The following is an 18,991-nucleotide window of genomic DNA, read 5'->3' as shown; positions in this document are numbered from 1 at the left end:
TATAAAAAGCTTTAAAATATTGACAGGGATAGAGACATGATCAAGCTTTTAACACAAGTTCATTACCTGGACCAAGATCAGGTTTTGGATGACTTCCAGTAATTCTTGCAAGAAGCTCCAAGGGTCTAACCTTCTTGGGAACCAGAATGAACATTCATATATCCAGAGGAAGACAGACAGACAGACAGACACACACACACACAAACACACACACGTAGCATAATTAAAATAAAAGCAAATCTTTAAACTAATTTTTAATCATGAATGTTTTTCTATTATAATTTTGGTAACATGGGTTTTGAGGCATCTAAAGGATTACAGAGTTTTTATTCATCATGAATTAGTCCATATAACAGAAAGCAAGCATGTAGGCTTGAAGTCAGAGTACTCTATCATTTTCAGTCTGTGTAAATATTTGAGAAGATTTAGAAAATGGTACCCTGCTGGAAGAAATCAGTTTTGAGGGTTGGCCTGAGTATTTACATATGCACACCATTTCCAATTTACACTTTCTGCTTTCTGCTGCAGGACAAGAATGTGAATTCTTAGCTGCCTGCTTTGGCTGCCATGTCTGACACTTGTTTCCATGCCACTTTTACAGGGTTCATATATTGCTCTGGAACCAAGGGCCAAATTAAATCCTTTTCTCAGTTCACTTAGATATGATCCATTACCAAAGCAATAGAAAAGCAATGATACACATCTATGAAATTTTACACCAGAATTTATTATTTCATGTATTTGAAGAGAAGTGTCTTCTAGAAGTGTGTAGGTCAGTTAGCCTTCAAAAGCAGAAACGCAAAAAGATGGAAAGTGATGGGCATGGTAGTGCACACCCTTAATGCCAGTACTCAGGAGTCAGAGGCACGTGGCTCTCTTTCAGTTTGAGGCCACCCTGCTCTACAAAATGAGTTCCAGGACAGCCAGGGATATGTAAAGACCCTGTCTCAGTTACCTTATCATTTAAATTTATAGGCCTTTTGTCCATATTAGTTGACATGTGTAAACAAAATAAGAAGAGACATTATAATGCTTGAACAGATTGTTGACTGTTTAGATTTTTTTCCAAAATAATTAATTTTGTGTAATTGAATGTAAGTATGTGGCCTGAAATCATAACAATTCATATATATTCAGATTGCCTTTGGTATGAGTTTTTTTCAGAACCTCAAAGTCTAATGTTATATGCAAAGACTTTAAGAGACCAATTACACACTAAACTACAGTTTTAGGGTTGCTCTGTGTTGTGACTAGGCATTACCACATTGATTACATTCTTAGGGTTTTTATCCAGTATGTGTTATTTAATGTACTTGAAGATGACTGGGCTGTGCTAAGGCTTTACCACACTGTTTACATTCATATGGTTTCTCTCAATTATGTGTTCTTTCATTAAATTGAAGAGCACTATGATGAACAAAGGCTTTACCACAGTGATCACAATTGTATGCTTCACTCCAGTATGCGCTATATTATAATTTTTAGATGAAAGTGATGACCAAAGGATTGTAGAACACTGATTACATTCATAGGGTTTCTTTCCAATAGGTGTAATTTCATGCCTTTGAAGATGACAGTGTTGTGCAAAGGCTTTTTCCCACTGATTACATTCATAGGGTTTCTCTCCAATACGTGTTTTTGTATGCCTTTGAAGTTCACTATTACATACAAGGGCTTTAACACATTGTTTACATTCATAGGGTTTTTCTCCCATGTGTACTTTCATGCAATTAAAGAGCATTGTGACAAACAAAGGCTTTACCACACTGAATACATTCATAGGGTTACTCTCCAGTAAGTGTTCTTTTATGTACATGAAGATAACTAGGCTGTGCAAAGGTTTTACCACATTGTTTACATTCATAGTATTTGTCTCCAGTATGTATTCTTTCATGCCTTTGAAGATGAGAGTGACAAGCAAAGGCTTTACCACACTGATTATATTTATAGGGTTTATCTCCTGTATGTGTTCTTTTGTGTACTTGAAGATTATATGACTGTGTAAAGGCTTTACCACATTGATTACATTCATAGGGTTTCTCTCCAGTATGTGTTCTTTTATGCCTTTGAAGATCACTCTGTCGAGCAAAGGCTTTACCACACTGATTACATTTATACGGTTTCTCTCCAGTATGTGTTCTTTCATGCTGTTGAAGAGCATTGTGTTGAGCAAAGGCTTTACCACACTGATAGCATTTATAGGGTTTCTCTCCTGTATGTGTTCTTTTGTGTACTTGAAGATTACATGGCTGTGTAAAGGCTTTACCACACTGATTACATTCATACGGTTTCTCTCCCGTATGTGTTCTTTTATGTACTTGAAGATGACTGGAATATACAAAAGCTTTACCACATTGTTTACATTCAAAGGATTTCTCTCCAGTATGTGTTCTTTTATGTACTTGAAGATGACTGGAATATACAAAAGCTTTACAACATTGTTTACATTTATAGGGTTTCTCTCTAGTATGTGTTCTTGCATGCAAATAAAGAGCACTGTGTTGAGCAAAGGCTTTACCACACTGATTACATTTATAGGGTTTCTCTCCTGTATGTATTCTTTTGTGTACTTGAAGATTATATGGCTGTGTAAAGGCTTTACCACATTGATTACATTCATAGGGTTTCTCTCCAGTATGTGTTCTTTTATGTACTTGAAGATGAGTGGGGTGTGCATAGGCTTTACCATAATGATTATATTCATAGGGTTTCTCTCCAGTATGTGTTTTTTCATGCCTTTGAGGATGACTATGATATTCAAAGGATTTACCACACTCAATATATATTCATATGATTTCTCTGTAGTATGACTTCTTTCATGCCTGCAAGAATAATTGAAACATTTAAAAGCTTTACTTCATTCATTACATTGTTGAGTATTTATATCTTCATGAATTAATTTTACAATTTGGTCTAAGTATAAAGAGAAGTGAGATCTTAAGGTTTTAACATGTTGTTTAGAATCATGTTGTTCCTCTGCATTAAGGATGACTTTGCATATTTGAATATGCCTTGATGGTAAGAGCCTTTATTACTTGGCTAATATTTGTGGCATCAGTGTTCTCTGTGGTTTTTAACATGTTTGAAGAGAACTGGGAAAATTTGGACATTTATGCCCCTTGTTCCATTGATAAAGTTACCTATATTGTGAGTCATGCTATATTTTCAATGTGAACCAGGACAAACAGAAGCATTTACACAGTCCTAGAACTCTTTGGGCCTTTCTAGGGTATGTTTGTTGATATATTCTCAATGAAGCTGGAAAACCAATTGTTTGTAAACTTGAATCACATTCAACAAGTTTACTCAACATTGGACTACTACATGTCTTGTAGGTGTTCTGAGATTGAGAGATGTACATTGCTTCTTCCATGTCCTTACGTTTTTATGGCTGGTATTCAAAGTGACATATAATATAACTATTAAAGAAAGAATAACACCAAGAATATTTCCACATTTCATTTACAGTTGGACTTTCTGTTCCTCATCAACATGTGGTATAGGGAATAATGTTTCTCTACAACAACCACCGCTTTACTCTTGACTCTAACTACCTATTTAACTAAAATTAGCAAAGACAGAACCACTATATGAGTAACTATACTATGAACTATTTGCTTATTACAAGGTTGTGTATATATTCTTATCACATATTCAATGAGTATATCTTTTGTAATATGAAATACTTTGAAACTAAATGGATTGCCATTTGTACAGCATAGTTTTGATGATGCTATTATTCAAATGGTGATTTGTCGTAGGCATTTTTGTCTTCCTTCTTAAAAGAATCACTTACAAACACAATTCACTTACCTGCCATGTGTCTTTATGAGCATTTAGTGATCATCAATGCATTTTAAGCTGTAATTATTTACACTGTTTCATTTAATTAAAACATCCATATAAATTATGTATATCTAGAGGCCCATTTCTATGAGCCTTTACAAGAAAATTACCTTCCATGATTTTGAGAACTTTGACAATGTTCTTCAACTTCAATATTTTCCCAGTTGTAGCCTAAAACATAGGACAAGAAAATGTATGAAATACGACAGGATACTGAAAATTTTACATTACTACCTTCAGAGATCCTTAGAACCAAATCTGATTTATTCACCTTGTTTTTCCTCATTCTCAAACAGAATTGAAGAAGAGCATCAATAACTAAGAAACTGTTGTCCCTTTATTTAAAATGTGGAGGAACATTTATAGTATTACCTATAGCTGTGAGGTTCATATAGGTCTCCAGCATCACATCTTTGTAGAGATTCTTCTGTGAAGGATCCATCAATGCCCATTCTTCCTGAGTGATGTTGACATGCACCTCATTATAGGTCACTGCATTCTAAAATATGTCATACATAAATATGCCAACCATAGGTATAAAACAAAAAACATGATACAACATTGTAAATGTGTGCTTCTTTGAGAATATAGCCACATAATTCTGCTTATAGCTACACAAATTCTATAACTCAGACATTACAATGAAATCAAATTACTTCACAAATAAACTGAATAGGAGGTTGACCTCTATTATTTCTGAATGCTCTGAACAGGATACCACCTTGCAAGAGAAATGCCTATGAACAGAGATAGAGAGACAAGCAAAAACTTCAACAGTACTAAGCACCCATCAGAGAAATTATATAAACAATTATTAACTAAAGAGAAGATTTGTAAGCTGAGTATATTGGCTCATGCCTTTAATCCCAGAACTTAGAAGGTAGAAGCAGGTATATGTGCTTCTCAGGTGAAAGTTAACCTAGTCTATGCTAACTGCATCTGCACTGAATGTTCTATTCAAACAAACAAAAAAGATAAGATGAACTCAGAGATTTTTTTTATTTTTTTTACTGAAGATCCTACAAACAGTTTGGCATTCACTCCAGTTCTCTATTCATTTTCCAGAAACCTGAATTGCTCCAGTTTAAACTGTACATTAATAAATCTTACTAAAAGAAACTGTGCATTTAAACAGTTACAAATAGAAAGAAGATAACATTAGCAATATCAATGATGATCATAAATAATCAATACAGGAAGGAGAGATGGCTCATAAGTAAAAGATTTCTTACTGGTCTTGCATACAGATGGGCTCAATTGTCAGAACTTATATGGTGGAATCACACAATTGTTCATTATTCCAAGATTGTGGGTTCTAAGACCCTCTTTGGACTACTGTGAGGAGAGGTGTACATGTGGTGCACATCCATGTATATAGACAAAATAATCATATTCATTAAAAAAACATCAAAACAAACACAAAAAGCAAGAAGAATGTCACACAATTGTAATCTAATGACTCAGAAGTCCCAGACACTACATCTAAGAAGAGAATAGTATCTTCAGCTGAATTTCAAAATTGAAACTGGGGAGTAAAGCTCAGCAAAACAACAAATGCTTGACATTTACAAAAACATATACTCTAGGATGATCACCCAATAATATATATTTAAAAAACCTGGAATGTTGAACAACCTTTAATCTCAGCATGTGGGAGCAAGAGTCAGGTGAATCTCTGAGTTGGAGGCCAACTTGGTTTACAGAGCTACTTTTAGGAGTGTCAGGGTTACTCAGTCAAAGTGTTTCTTCAGAAACAAAAATAGGAACAACAAAATTTTAAAAAAAATTCAGGTTAGCAAAGTGGCTTAGCCTTGAATATCAATTCCATCAATTATATTTTATGTGATTTGATGATACTATCTATACTGGTGGTGAAGTCATGGCAGCACAAGAAGAAAGCTGGCTCATTCATTTCAACCACAACATAGTAGAAACATAGAAAAGGAAATGGGTTGAGGCTATAGAAGCACATATCACCAGCCCCAATGAGATATTTTATCATGAGAGGTTCCACAAGTACCACAAAGAAAGTCACCAAGGAGAGACACATGTTCAAATACCTCATCCATCTGGGAGCTTTTTATTCAATTAACTAGATTCTCACCCAGGTCACTATAGGCTCAAGTGTCATCTATGAAGAAAATGTATTTAGTCACTTCAATGATTCTCATAGTCTACAACAACTTCTACACTGTTGAAATGTCCAAAGTCTCTTTTGACACTCAAGACAAATTCTTGACTTTGGCATCTTATAAAATCAGAAAACAATTTAAATATTTCCAACATGTGAATGGCACAGAAAATCCATTACCATCCCAAAGGAAAAGAACTAAGACACAGTGAGGAAAGATTGGACCAAGGGAAGACTGAAACCCAGCAGGGTAACCATTGAATATGGTAGCTAGCTCTGTGTTAGAGACATGAGGCTTCATTTTCAAAGGGCTTAGATGGATCTCTCTCTCCACAACTTTCCACACATCTCTCTCTATGGTTACCTCCATTCCCTATATGTAGCTAGCTCTCTATGTAAGATATTTCATAGCTTAATTATTTCAACATCTTATGGTCTCAAAATACAACTCAGGCTTCATCCCCATAGTATCATATAATGAACTCAGACAGTCCTCTCACTGGAGCGCTTACCATACCAAACACAGATTCCTACAACAGAGCTGAACTGAAAATGCAGACTAAAAATGTATAATCTTAAATTTTACATCATTCTGGTCTCCAGAACAAGTTCAACATCAATGATTCTCCCTAATTTGGTTTCTAAGTTGTGATGGCCTCTGCCATGCTTGGACCAGAGTTGCAGCAGGCTTTGAATAAAGTTGCTTCCTGGGAATGGCAATCACTTTGCCTAATCCCTCCACTAACTGAGGGCATATAAGGATGGATTCTTACCCTTGGGACACTTTGCTAGGCTTCTGATGTAGAATAAGGGCCTTCTTTTTAATGGTGATAATCTCCCTGAACATTCCTGACTCTGTTCAGCATTTGACTACCTTCTGCAAATTCATAGTGCTCTTTTTCTCTACAACCAATAGACTTTTCATTTATTTATGTCCACTTCTTGATTTTTGTAATGTTGTACTGAATGAACCATAAGTAATAGCTATCCAAGAAAATCAATATTCCATTTAAGAAATCAGTCCCATTATTTTTTTTAAAGATTTATTTTTTATTATGTAAATTATGTTATTTCTGCAAGTTTGCCATATGCCAGAAAGGGGCATCAGATCTCATTATAGATGGTTGTGAGCAACCATGTAGTTGCTGGGAATTGAACTCAGGACCTCTGGAAGAGCAGACAGTGCTCTTAACCTATGAGCCAGCTCTCCAGCCCCCATTATTTTTTTTAATTCTTCCTTACTCAATCAATTTCTTGAGGGCATGGGAAAATAAGAAAAGTTAGGGTCCAAATTATCACATAAATGACCTCTATTTTAATTCCTGCTGAAATCCTTTGACCTCTACCTCCATTGTTTGCAGTACTTTTAACAGTATTTTATTCAAAGTATTACAAGAATGATCAATTGAGCCCATAATGCAGCTTTCTATGTCCTTTGCCATCTAAATTTTGATATGTTCAACATTCCCCCAAAAGACACCATTCCCACCACCTTTGAACAACAGAATCACTTTGGGTTTACCACATTCTGTTACAACTTGCTTTTTTCTTCCTCTGAATCAATTCTCTACACAAAAGTACCTTAGGTAAGAAATGTGCTTATTTGGCTCATTCTGGCAGATCACAATCCACTATTGTCAGTGCTTAGTATAGATATTCAATCTAGCAACTGAAGGCAAAAACCATGAGGAATCGTTGTTTCTAGGCTTTCTCTCTAACATAGTCATTGTCTTTTATGCAAATCTCACTGTCTTATCTAGTGCAGGTCAACTTTCTTAGGAATATTGCACACTCAGTGGAAGGGATATCACCCATCCATCATCAATCAACAAAATCTGTCAAAAACTTAGCAACTAGCTACTCTGATGGGATACATCCTCAACAGATGTTTCCAAAGGTGACTGTGAGCTTGGAAATGTTGACACCTGAAAGTAGCTAGAAAACAGAGACAATAATATATGAGACTTTACAAACCAAAACCCAATGATTCAACTACATCAATAAATTAAAGAGAAAAAAATGATGATGATAACAAGTAGTAATACAGATACACCAAGAAATGAAGAAATACAAGTTTCTAAGATCAAGAAGAAAAAAACTAAAATTGTTCCTCCATAGAAAGTCTCCAAATCAAAAACCTAAAGAACTCCTAACATAATATAGCAATTTTCCATAAAATAAAAGTAAGTCAAGTTCTGTCATTTGCCAGAGAAACAATATAACTATATCATAACTAATAAAAAAACTCACACCATACAGATGGTAACACTGATAAAAGGGGACAAAAAGACAGACCTACAAATATAACATTGTCCCTTGAAAAAGAATTATAAGTTTCTGATGAAAATCAAAATCATTGAAATCATTGACCACCACTCACCCTGTGCACTCCAGTTCTCTCCTTCACCAATAATAGAAAATGGGTTGGATAAGGAGACCTGCTCCAACAAAATTGGAATCATTCACTTGAAGCCTGATATTTCTACATTGTAGAAAATAGTTTTGGCTACTAATACTAACTCATTCTCCTTTGATAAAGAAAAAGATGTCTGTTAGAAAATTTAGAAGTAATTTTGTTTCCTATGATTGAAGATTAGATATAAACCTGTATCAGAGTGAGGAAACGAACTGTTTTTTAAATAAATGAAAGACAATAGTTTTTTTAAAGATATTGTATGATTTTATTATAACTTAAAGCAACCTGATTTCTCTAACTGCTTTATAAGCCATAAAAGCTTTTGAAAACAAGTCTAGACTCATTGTATGTATATACTTGTATGTATGAGAAAGAATATTTTCCATGTGTGTATAGGTGACAGAACAAAGAGCATGTCAGATCCCCTGGATCTGGAATAGTAGTTGATTATAAGCCTCCAAACTTGGGTGCTCATATCTGAACTTCCCCAAGAAGAGTAATTGCTGAGTGACATTTGCACCCCAAATACTACTTTTTTTTTCCAATAAACGAAATGTCTTTCACAGATTAGCCACAACAGAAGCCTAAATAAGTAAATAAATGATCCCTGGGAACCTAATGAATCAGTATTAAGATGTTGGGTATGGGACCAGGAAGACTATCCACAGACCTTCCCCACTCTCAGGGATCCAATACTCTGGATTGCCCTGAAGGCTAAAACAGAACTCCAGCTGCAGCTTCTCCTCTCTCTTTCCCTGTCTCCTGTGGATTTCAAAGACCATCTCCACCTACCCTTCCCTACTCACTTCATATCTGAGTCCCATCACACAACTGGGGTGGACACTCTTTGGTCATTTACTCACCACAGCTTCCAGAAGATGAGTTAGGATATCTGCAGATCTACTACATTGTCTCTTACCCCACAGCTGATTTTAAAAGTTACACGTATCAGTGGAGTAGAACATCAGAGGCAGCTTACTCTCTTCCGTCTCCATGCCTCCAGTGCACCTGAAGATCATCTCTCCTGCATTCCTCTTCTCCTAGTTCCTAACATCATCAAGCATTCTCCCTTGAACACACAAGCCAAGGCCAGGAAGAAGGCAACAATCATTCAACACTCACTTTGAAATTCCAGAGAGCAAACACAAACCCAGGAACAAAACTGCCATCAAACAAAGATGATGCTATAAACCAGCACCTAGACCTATTATCACCCTTAACCTAGAAGCCTAGCAAAGGAACATAATTAATAAAAGTCAGGGCACTATGTCACCACCAGAACCCAGGTATGCTACCATAGCAGGCCCTAAATACTCAAAAATAATTGAAATATAAGGGAAAAAACTTAAAATCAAATATATAGAGATGATAGAGGCCCTTAAAAATGAATAAATACTTTACATAAATTCATGAAAGCAGAAACAAACAAACAATGGGAGGAAATCAATAAACTCTTCCATGAAAGCTAGGAAAATGCAAACAATTGGAATAAAACAATAAACCTCTTAAATAAAGCCAGATAAAACAAAAAAATCATTAAAGGAAATAAATACTACTGTTTAAGACCTGACAATTGAAATAAAAACAAGGAAGAAAACAGAACCTGAGGAGATTCCAGAAATGAAAAATTTAGGATTACATAGAGGAATTACAGAAGCAAGCTTCACCATTAGAATAGAGAAATGTTAAAAGTTAAACTCAGAACAAAACTGCTTTCCCCTCTGAGCAGGCTGGCTTAGCAGAAGGTCACAGCTGCTTCCATGCAAGACCAGCAGGAGTTCATTTGAATGAGCCCTGGTTTGTTTTCTGGCTCAGGGCTGTGACATCACTGTAAATAATTTCATTCTTTCCTTTTTATAACTTTAAAAAAGTATTTATGAAGTGCTTTGCCTATATGTGTCTGTGTGTTGTGCCCACCAAGGCCAGAAAAAAGCAAGAGATGCCTGGGACTAGAGTTACACCAAATTGTTAGCAACCATGTGGGTTCTGGGAATGAAACATGGGTCCTCTTAAAACACCCAGTGCTCTTAATAGCTGAGCTGTCAATCTAGCTCCTTTTTTATTTAAAATTTATTTTCATAATTTTTAAAGTAAAAGATATTACATCACTTTCCCCTTTTATCTCTTCATTCCATCCCTTTCCAAATCCTTTCCAAATTTTCCCTTTTTAAGTGTGGGTGAATAAGTATGCTGAAATGCATTAATACAATCTCCTGCATCCATACTTGTTGGTTTTATATATATGGATAATGGGCTGACCATGTTATATTGGCTAAATAATTAGGGGGCCTCATCTTTGTCTGAGGTTAATTTTCTCAGGAGAATTCTACTTTTTAATCAGCATCTGGTATCTGACCCTGACTTGGCTACCTTGCATAGGAAACATAATCAAGAATAGAAAACTTAGGTTGGAAAATATCCTACCAGTTAAGAGCACTGGAGATTCTTTCAGAGCATCCAGCTTCCATTCCCAGTACATACTGAGACTCACTAATTTCTCTAACTCCAGTATCAGGAGTCCTGACACCATCTCCTCACTTCCCTGTCCACCATAAGAAGAGGAGACTTTGACCATATAAACTATTTTTCAAGTTGTGAGTGGTAGTGCATTCTTTAACTGCCAGCAAACTGGGCACAGAGGCAGGAAGATCATTGTGAGTTTTAAAGCCTGTGCCACAGTCTACACACACACACACACACACACACACACACACACACACACACAGAATGAGAGAGAGAGAGGGAGAAAGAGAGAGAGAGAGAACTGAATTACATACAAGAAAAGGAGCATTGGAGAATTAGAACAACACAATACCTCTTAAAGTCATTTGAAGTGTCTGTCACTGGTACCCATAGAATCATTTTCAAAAATACATATGGCCAAGCATGAGAGCACATTTCATTAATTCCAGTCACTGGGAGAAACTGAACATTTGACAGTGGGCCATCCCCTTACCATGTGACCTGAACTGCCCATTGTCAGCTGGAGGTTATCCAACCCACCAAGTCATAAAGTGGGACATGCACAGCTGCTGTGGTATTGTCTTTCTGCATTCTGTGAGTATGTGTTGCTTCTATTGGTTCATAAAGAAGCTGCTATGGCCTTTGACAAGGCAGAACAGAATGAAGTGGGTAATCCAAGAGAGATACAGCAAGAAGAAAGGCGGAGTCAGTGCAGATGCTTTGACCCATAACAGCTGTGATTCTGGTGAGCACTTGTAATTCTAGCACTTTTTGAAACATAGAAGGAACAGAATTTCAAGGATTCAAATGAGGTCAAGGTCACTATGGGCTACCTGAGAGCCTGTTGCAAAAAAACTCAACTAAATACACAATAGCAATAAAGTCTAACAGAGACAGGATCAAACAGATTTCCTATAATGGGGGCAAAAACTGAGGGGACGTAGCAAAGGCTTAGTAAGTAACAGCAGTGATTACTTTTAATGGGCACCTAGGGTTGATTTCTAGCATTGACATGGATGCTCATAGTCATCTTTTATTCCATTTGCAGGGAATCTGACATCCACTTCTGGCTTTGATAGGTACCAGAAATACAAGTGGTACACAGACATACATGTAGGCAAAGTACAAACATAGGAAACCTTAAATTAAAACTGCCATCTTCTTGTAAGAAATGTGCTAAGAAAATGAGTGGGTCAGGAGTGGCTACATATGGTGTGAGTTATAAACATAAAAAGGCAATAGTGTAAAATCAAGCACAAGGATTGCATACACAATTTCAGTAGGCTGAAGTACAGACAAATAGCACTCTTGGATTCTGGCTATGCATAATTTCTTGTTCACCTCCTTCATAACCCAGGGCCCCTACATTCACGGAAAACACCAAACTTGTCCTTAAAGCCACACTGGATAAACAGGTTTATCACTGTGACAAAGCAAGGCACTGAGTTCCCCTTCAAGGAGCATAACCTTTTCTCAGTGACCTAGAAGAACATACTCTGGGAGTGTAGGAAAACTTTATTCCTTAAATTGTATTTGTCTGGACCATTCTGGGACATTGTTTCAGTTATAAAAAAGTAATAATAGTATCACTTAAGCGTAATGTCTCCAAACTACCATAGGACTAAAAATGTATCCTGAATTTAAGTAATCTGAACTCAAAATTCCTAACTTCCAACTCAAGAATAAAAAAAAAAATCTAGCCTAATGGTTATCTATTTGTAAGCAAGAGCTACATTTGTTAGCTGATTTCACATTTACTGCAGTACACAATCACTTAATTAGACATTTATGAGGGGAGAAAATACCTGGAAAATAAATGATAGTTTATTGGACACAAAACTGTAATCCCAGCTTTTGGAACATAGTAGGATTACCTTAAGGGTGAGACTAGCATGATCTATATAGATAAATTCCAGGAAAGCTACCCAACAAAACTAGCTCAGATATATTGAATAATTCATTAATTACAATTTTAAAAACTGGGCAGATATAATTTAGCTACAACACATATTAGGTTTTATGACAAAATGAAAGAAATTCCTTACACAGTTTCAATATTATCCACAAGAAAAACATGAGTCTTTGTTCAAAGACAAGCTGTATGTAACAAAAAAACTTAAAAACTAAGAAATAAAGTCATCTAACTGCACAATTTTCTAAGTAAAGTAGAGGAAGTAAAATCTCATACAAAAGATTTATTAAGCTAAGAGGTTGGTCTATTTACTGAGATCATAAAAAAAGAAAAAAATATGTTCAGACATCACACAAGTATTTCTAAGGAAGAAAGCAGATCAGTGGTAGAGCAATGCCTAGCATGAGCCCTGCCTGGGTTTCACTCCAAGATGAAATTGTCTAGAATAATAAATCCAAGATATGCAAAAAATTGTAATTCTAAGAGCAAATAAGCTTTTTAAAAGAACAACTGAGTAATGATGATTGATTTAGAACTAATTTGTGAAGACATGGACCACAAAGGTCAAAGAACAAACAGAAGTCAAGCAGATGTGAATGAAAAACAAGATTATTCTTCAACTCTGAATCAAAACCTGTGCAGTATGAAAAAAGGAGAAACATTGTCACAGTTTACATGTGTAAATCATAAGCTGGGCATTGACTTGTGTGGGGCTAAGAGCTACAAGAAAAGGCCATCCTCTCATGAATATGGAATTAAAAGTTACCTCAGCCTCCTAAAAACCAGGTCACAAAATAAGTAAGTCTGGCCCAAAATTTTTACCCCCCTTGATTTATTCTGCTTTTTCAAAGTACAACCTATATTGACATTTATTGGTCATATAAAGACTATCTCAGCCAGATGTGGCAATGTAGACTTTAATCCCAGGACTCTGAAGTTCAAGACAAGCTTATTTCAGAGCTTGAAGCCAGCCTGCTCTACTCAGCAATGCCAGACCCATCAAGCATACATGATTAGACTGATTCAAAGAACCTAAATGAAGGCCAGGCATGCTGGTATAAGCTTTTATTCTCAGCACTTGTGAGTCAGAGGCAGAAGGATCTGTGTGTAAGTTCCAGGCCAGCCTGGTATATATGAAAATTTCAAAACAGTAAGGGCTCCAGAAACAGAATGTGTCAAAAATCAAACCAAGTCCAAACAAGGTCTATTTTCATTAGATCAAAACATAAAATCCTTTATTACTTAAGCTTCAAGAGTCTTTAAATTTTCAGTGTCTCCAAGAGTAACAGTCATTTCTTAGGACTGATTTATTTTCAAAATTTAAGTGTTTTTCCATCTTACATAGCAACCACAGTTCCCTCTCCTTCCCCTCAACCTACTTATACTACCTTCCCCCACCCTGCCTCCAACCACTCCTCAGAGAGGGCAAGGTCTCTAATGCAGATTTGACAAAGCCTGGAATATCAAGCTGAGGCAGGACCAAGTCCCCAACCCCTCTGCATCAAGGCTGAACAAAGTTTCCCTCCATAGGCAAAGTGCTCCAAAATGCCTGTTCATGCAATAGGGATAAATCCTGGTCCCATTTTCAGAGGAGCCACACACTACAGAAGCCTCACAACTGTCAGCCACATTCAGAGGATCTAATTTGGTCTTATTTAGGTTCCCCAGCTGTCAGTCCAGAGTCCTTGAGTTCCCAATAGCTCAGGTTAGCTGTATCTGTGGGTTTCCCCATCATAATCTTAAACTCCCTTCTCATGTAATCCCTCCTTCCTCTCTTTGACTGGACTCCAGGAGCTCAGCACATTGCTTAGCTATGGATTTCTACATCTGCTTCCATCATTTACAGTCACATCCTCATGTGGTACTGATAAAGATTCAAAATAATTCTTCAAAACCACTAATATTAAATGCAAAATATTTTATGCAACTTCTCCTCATAGTAGCCAAAGTATTCCAAGTATCACACTTGGCAAATATTTATGTTATGGCTACCAGGAATGACTACTTTCATAGGGTAAGTCCTTGTCAGAACATGCTGTTATGTCATACAAATAAAAAACAAGAAATCAAAGAAAAACATCCAGTTCTGTGCAAATTTATTCAACACACATCTGAACTGTTCTTTAAACACTAATACTGTTTTTAAAAGTTTCTTTGTGGGTGTATGTGTGTATACTTGTCTGTGTATGTCTTTTTGTGTGAAGTGTGTGCACATGTTTGTGTGTATGTGTTTGTGTGGTGTGTGTGGTTTATGCGATCTTTGTCTCTGTATATGTTTGTGTGCTTTTATGTTTGTGCACATATTTGTGTGAATGTGTGTTTTTGTGTTTGTGTGTATAGTTTGTGTTTTGAGTGCAGTGTGTGTATTTTTGTGTGGTGTGCATGTTTATATGTATATTGTGCATCTATTTGTATACGTGTGTGCATGTGAAAGAAAGAGGTATGTGTGATGTGGGTATCTGTTGGACGTGTAGCGCACATACATGCTAGACCTCACATACAGTGGCCAATTAACAACTTTGAGGACTTGGTTCTCTCGATCATGTGTTGCCAGGAACAGGCTTATTGCACGTGTACAGCAATGTGCTATGACTTGAAAAGTCGTCTCAAGATCTTATTAATACATGTAAATAAACTTTATATAAAATAATTGCAGGCACCTAAAGTCAATGAAAATATATTGTCTTGTGTGATTGCTTTTTGAACAAACAAGAAATAACTCAGGTTTACTACTGAACCATCTTCGGTGAATTTCATGATTGGGGAGATTTTAGTGATTAATATTATTTTATCTAAAGCAATAGTGGCTACAATTACCCAAACTCCCTATAACCACTGGTCTATGAACCTGTTAACACCAGTTTGAAACTTCTATAGTGCTAAAGATTAGATACATACCTTCGTCACAGGACAAAGTTGGCAACTCTAGATATACAAATTATAATACCATCCATTAGTATAGGCAGGTGATGGGGAATTCTTAAACTTTAAAATATATAGAATACATGTACTAACAAATAATCACTCTAATGTGAAGATTCCACATGACGCTAACTTGAGATTTCCTACTTCTCTGAAACTCTCTAGGGCTGCAAATTGCAAATACCAACATTAAATAATTCTTATTGAAAATTCCATTTTCTAGGATCCATCTCCTAACTGGTATGAGTCAGAGTAACTCAGATGGTGTTGAGTAAGCTGGAATAAGCTCTTCTTGCAATCCTGAGAAGCAGAAAAACATGATTACCATTATCGTAAACTTGTTGAGTATTTGTTTTTAAATCCCTCATGTCATTCCCTCATTGCGTGAATGGAGCAATGGATGTGAACAATTGCCCTCAGTCTCTGTGGACTCTCTAATATAACTCTATTGGCTGAACCACTTTCCTTTCTAACCTTACAAGAAACAGTAAACTCAGGCCTTCTGATTTAACACTAACCTTTTATTATTAATAGAAATACATGACATATTACCCCAGCATTCAGAAGCTGGGAAGAAAGATGCCATGAATCAGTGGCCTCCCTGGGCTAGAAAACAAAACAACACAATAATTCTATTCAAGATAGTAAGGAGAGGCCTAACAATTTCAAGTCCTTTGCATTCAGAAAATCACATTTTGGGTACTTTTTTTTTAATTCCAACTTTCTTCTCTGTTGGTGTGATTAAGTTCTCTAACCAGAAGTAACTCACAAAATTAACAGGTTTTGGTTTGGGTTTTTTGTTTGTTTGTTTGTTTTTTTGTTGTTTTTTTCTGGTTTTTTTTTTTTTTTTTTTTTTTTTTTTTGGTTTGTTAATACCCCTAGGCCACAGTCCCTCCTTTTGGGAGCTTAGGATAGAAACTCAAGCTAATATATGAAGGTAAAATATAAAGAAGCATTGCTTTCTGGCTTTCTCTCTTGCTCTGTCACTGTCTCATACTAAGCTTGCTCTCTTATCCAACTCAGGCCCACTTTCTTAGAGATATTACCAACTCAGTGGAAGAGCCTTTCCACATCAATCAAAATTAACACAATCTATCTCAGACTTAGCAACAAGATATTTGGGTCTAGATACACTCTCAACTCAAGTACCCCCAGATCACTCTAGGCGATGTCATGCTTACAGCTGAGGCTAATTAGGAAAAAAAAATCAATAATATATGAGGAGGTTTAAAGATCCAAAGCCAATGTATTAATTTTATAAATCATTTAAGCAGCAAAAACAGAAACATGAAGATAGCAACAACCAGAAACCACACATATCCCTAGAAATGGGAAGAGACAAGCCTCTAAGATCAAGAAGATAAAATTAAAACTGTATCTCCAAAAAAAATTTATAAACCAACAAATAAACAATGAACTCATAAGAAGAAATTTTTAGAATACAAAATTGTTGAAGGTCCATCATTTTCCAGAGAAACAACAATATAATGAGATGATAATAAAACTAACAACATAGATGGCACCACAGAAAAAATGAGATGGAAAAATATAAATACAAATATATCATGGTCCCTTAAACAAGAACAAAAAGATTCTAATCAAAATCAATCTACAAGAAATCACTGACCAGCCCACATCCTGTACAGTAATTTTCTCCTTTGCCAGTAACAGAAAATGTGTTGTGTGAGGAGGGTGTGCCACCAATGGTAGAGAAGTTTACTTCAAGTTTTCTGATGTTTTAATTATATAGAAAATAGTTTGACTTTTAAAAGGATCTCATTCTTTAATGATAAAGAAAAGAAAGTCTGTTAGGAACACTTAGACACCATTTTTCCCCTATGATTGATGATTGCCTTTAAGTCTGAATCAAAGTGAAGAAATAAAACTTTAAAAAAAATTAAAAAAATAGACTTTGAATGTATCAGTGTACACCTAAAAAAACTTGTTTTGCTCTAATTGCTTTATAAGTCATAAGTATTTTGAAAACAAGTTTTATTTTGCAATTTTTGCATATGTTTGTGCATGAGGAAGAATGTTTTCCATACATATACAGGATCTGGAATAGTAGATAACTATGAGCCTCTCACCTTAAATTTTGGTATCAGAACTCAGGTCATTCTCAAAAAGAATATGTGTTGAGGCACCTGCTAAAATCATAACAAGTTTTATCCAATAAACCAAAAGTCTTTCACATATAAACAACAACCTAAATAAATACAGAAGCAAACAAATGATACTTGTGAACATGGATGCATGAAACTGAAGTTGTTGCTTATGGTAAATTTACAGCATAAAATGAACACAGTCCATTAACAATGCTCAATAATTTACCACAAGATAACTGATTACAAAGCTGCTTTCACAGTGAAAACACTCAAAGTGATCACTGGGATTATGAAAAAAAAATTGTACACAGGTTGACATATTATGATTTCTATACATACTACTAAGCTACAGTGATCAAAAATGAGAGTAATATTTTTGAAAAAATAGAGGAAAAAGAGAAAAACAAAAAACAACGCTAGAAAAATATAGTCAACAATAAATGAGAGACCAAAGGTAAATTAACCAGGATAAATGTGATCTTGAACAATGTTACTCAGCTCCCTATGCTTCTATGTGTATAGAAAGTAAATAAGCACAGACTTCACAACTAACACAAAATTAACTCAAAGTGACCCTTGAACAATTGATTTTAACCTTCAAGCTACTGATATTTTTTACAAAGGCAGAAGCCCCATGCTCTAGGCCTCTCTTTGCAAAAGGAGGTGATCTCTTGCTATGGCTCTGTAGCCCCTTATGCCTCTTTGTGGTTTCAGGGAAGTGAGCTGCAATGATGTCCAATCCCAAAGCAACATAGAAGAATAAATTATAATCTGTTTTATATCACATGGATTATGGCATTAAATGTGAATTCTATCCTATCTATCTACCCAACACCGTGCACACCTAAAAAACGTCTGTAGCTCACAAACTCCTTTGTCCCCTAGAAGTAAACTCTGCTGAACCACAGCATTGCAGCTGGTGGGATCAGAAAGTGAGAAGTGTTCTGATAATGTACTGCTGAAACACAATCCACATCACCATCTTTCTACCAGTTTCTAAAATACTGAAAACATTTATGAGAGAAACCTAAAATTGGAATGCAATATTCAGAACTTTTAGAAACCAGACTTTCAGTGTTCTAATGTGTCTTCCAATTGCACACCAAAAGCTTGCCTGTGAGTACACACTGGACAGTGATATTAGAAGAATCACATCCTCCCATGCCAGGACTGCAGTCTCCCCCTACCAAGAAATC

The 18,991-nt window shown here is 35.8% G+C and overlaps 1 protein-coding gene across 1 annotated transcript in view; it reads right to left on the bottom strand.

The window, feature by feature from the left end:
* LOC131900935 (zinc finger protein 431-like) overlaps positions 1-18,991 on the bottom strand; it is a 65,169-nt gene that overhangs the window by 11,906 nt on the left and 34,272 nt on the right. Inside the window, exons 2-3 of the mRNA XM_059252246.1 lie at positions 4,219-4,345; positions 3,957-4,017 (exon numbers count right to left, since the gene is read on the bottom strand). Of these exons, the coding sequence (XP_059108229.1) occupies positions 3,957-4,017; positions 4,219-4,345 (188 nt within the window). The remainder of the gene's footprint in view (positions 1-3,956; positions 4,018-4,218; positions 4,346-18,991) is intronic.

Source organism: Peromyscus eremicus, unplaced genomic scaffold (genome assembly GCF_949786415.1).
Source record: "Peromyscus eremicus unplaced genomic scaffold, PerEre_H2_v1 PerEre#2#chrX_unloc_1, whole genome shotgun sequence".
In the NCBI taxonomy this organism is placed as follows: domain Eukaryota; kingdom Metazoa; phylum Chordata; class Mammalia; order Rodentia; family Cricetidae; genus Peromyscus; species Peromyscus eremicus.
Note: the sequence above shows the minus strand (reverse complement) of the source record. Positions and strands in the feature narration are given on the sequence as shown.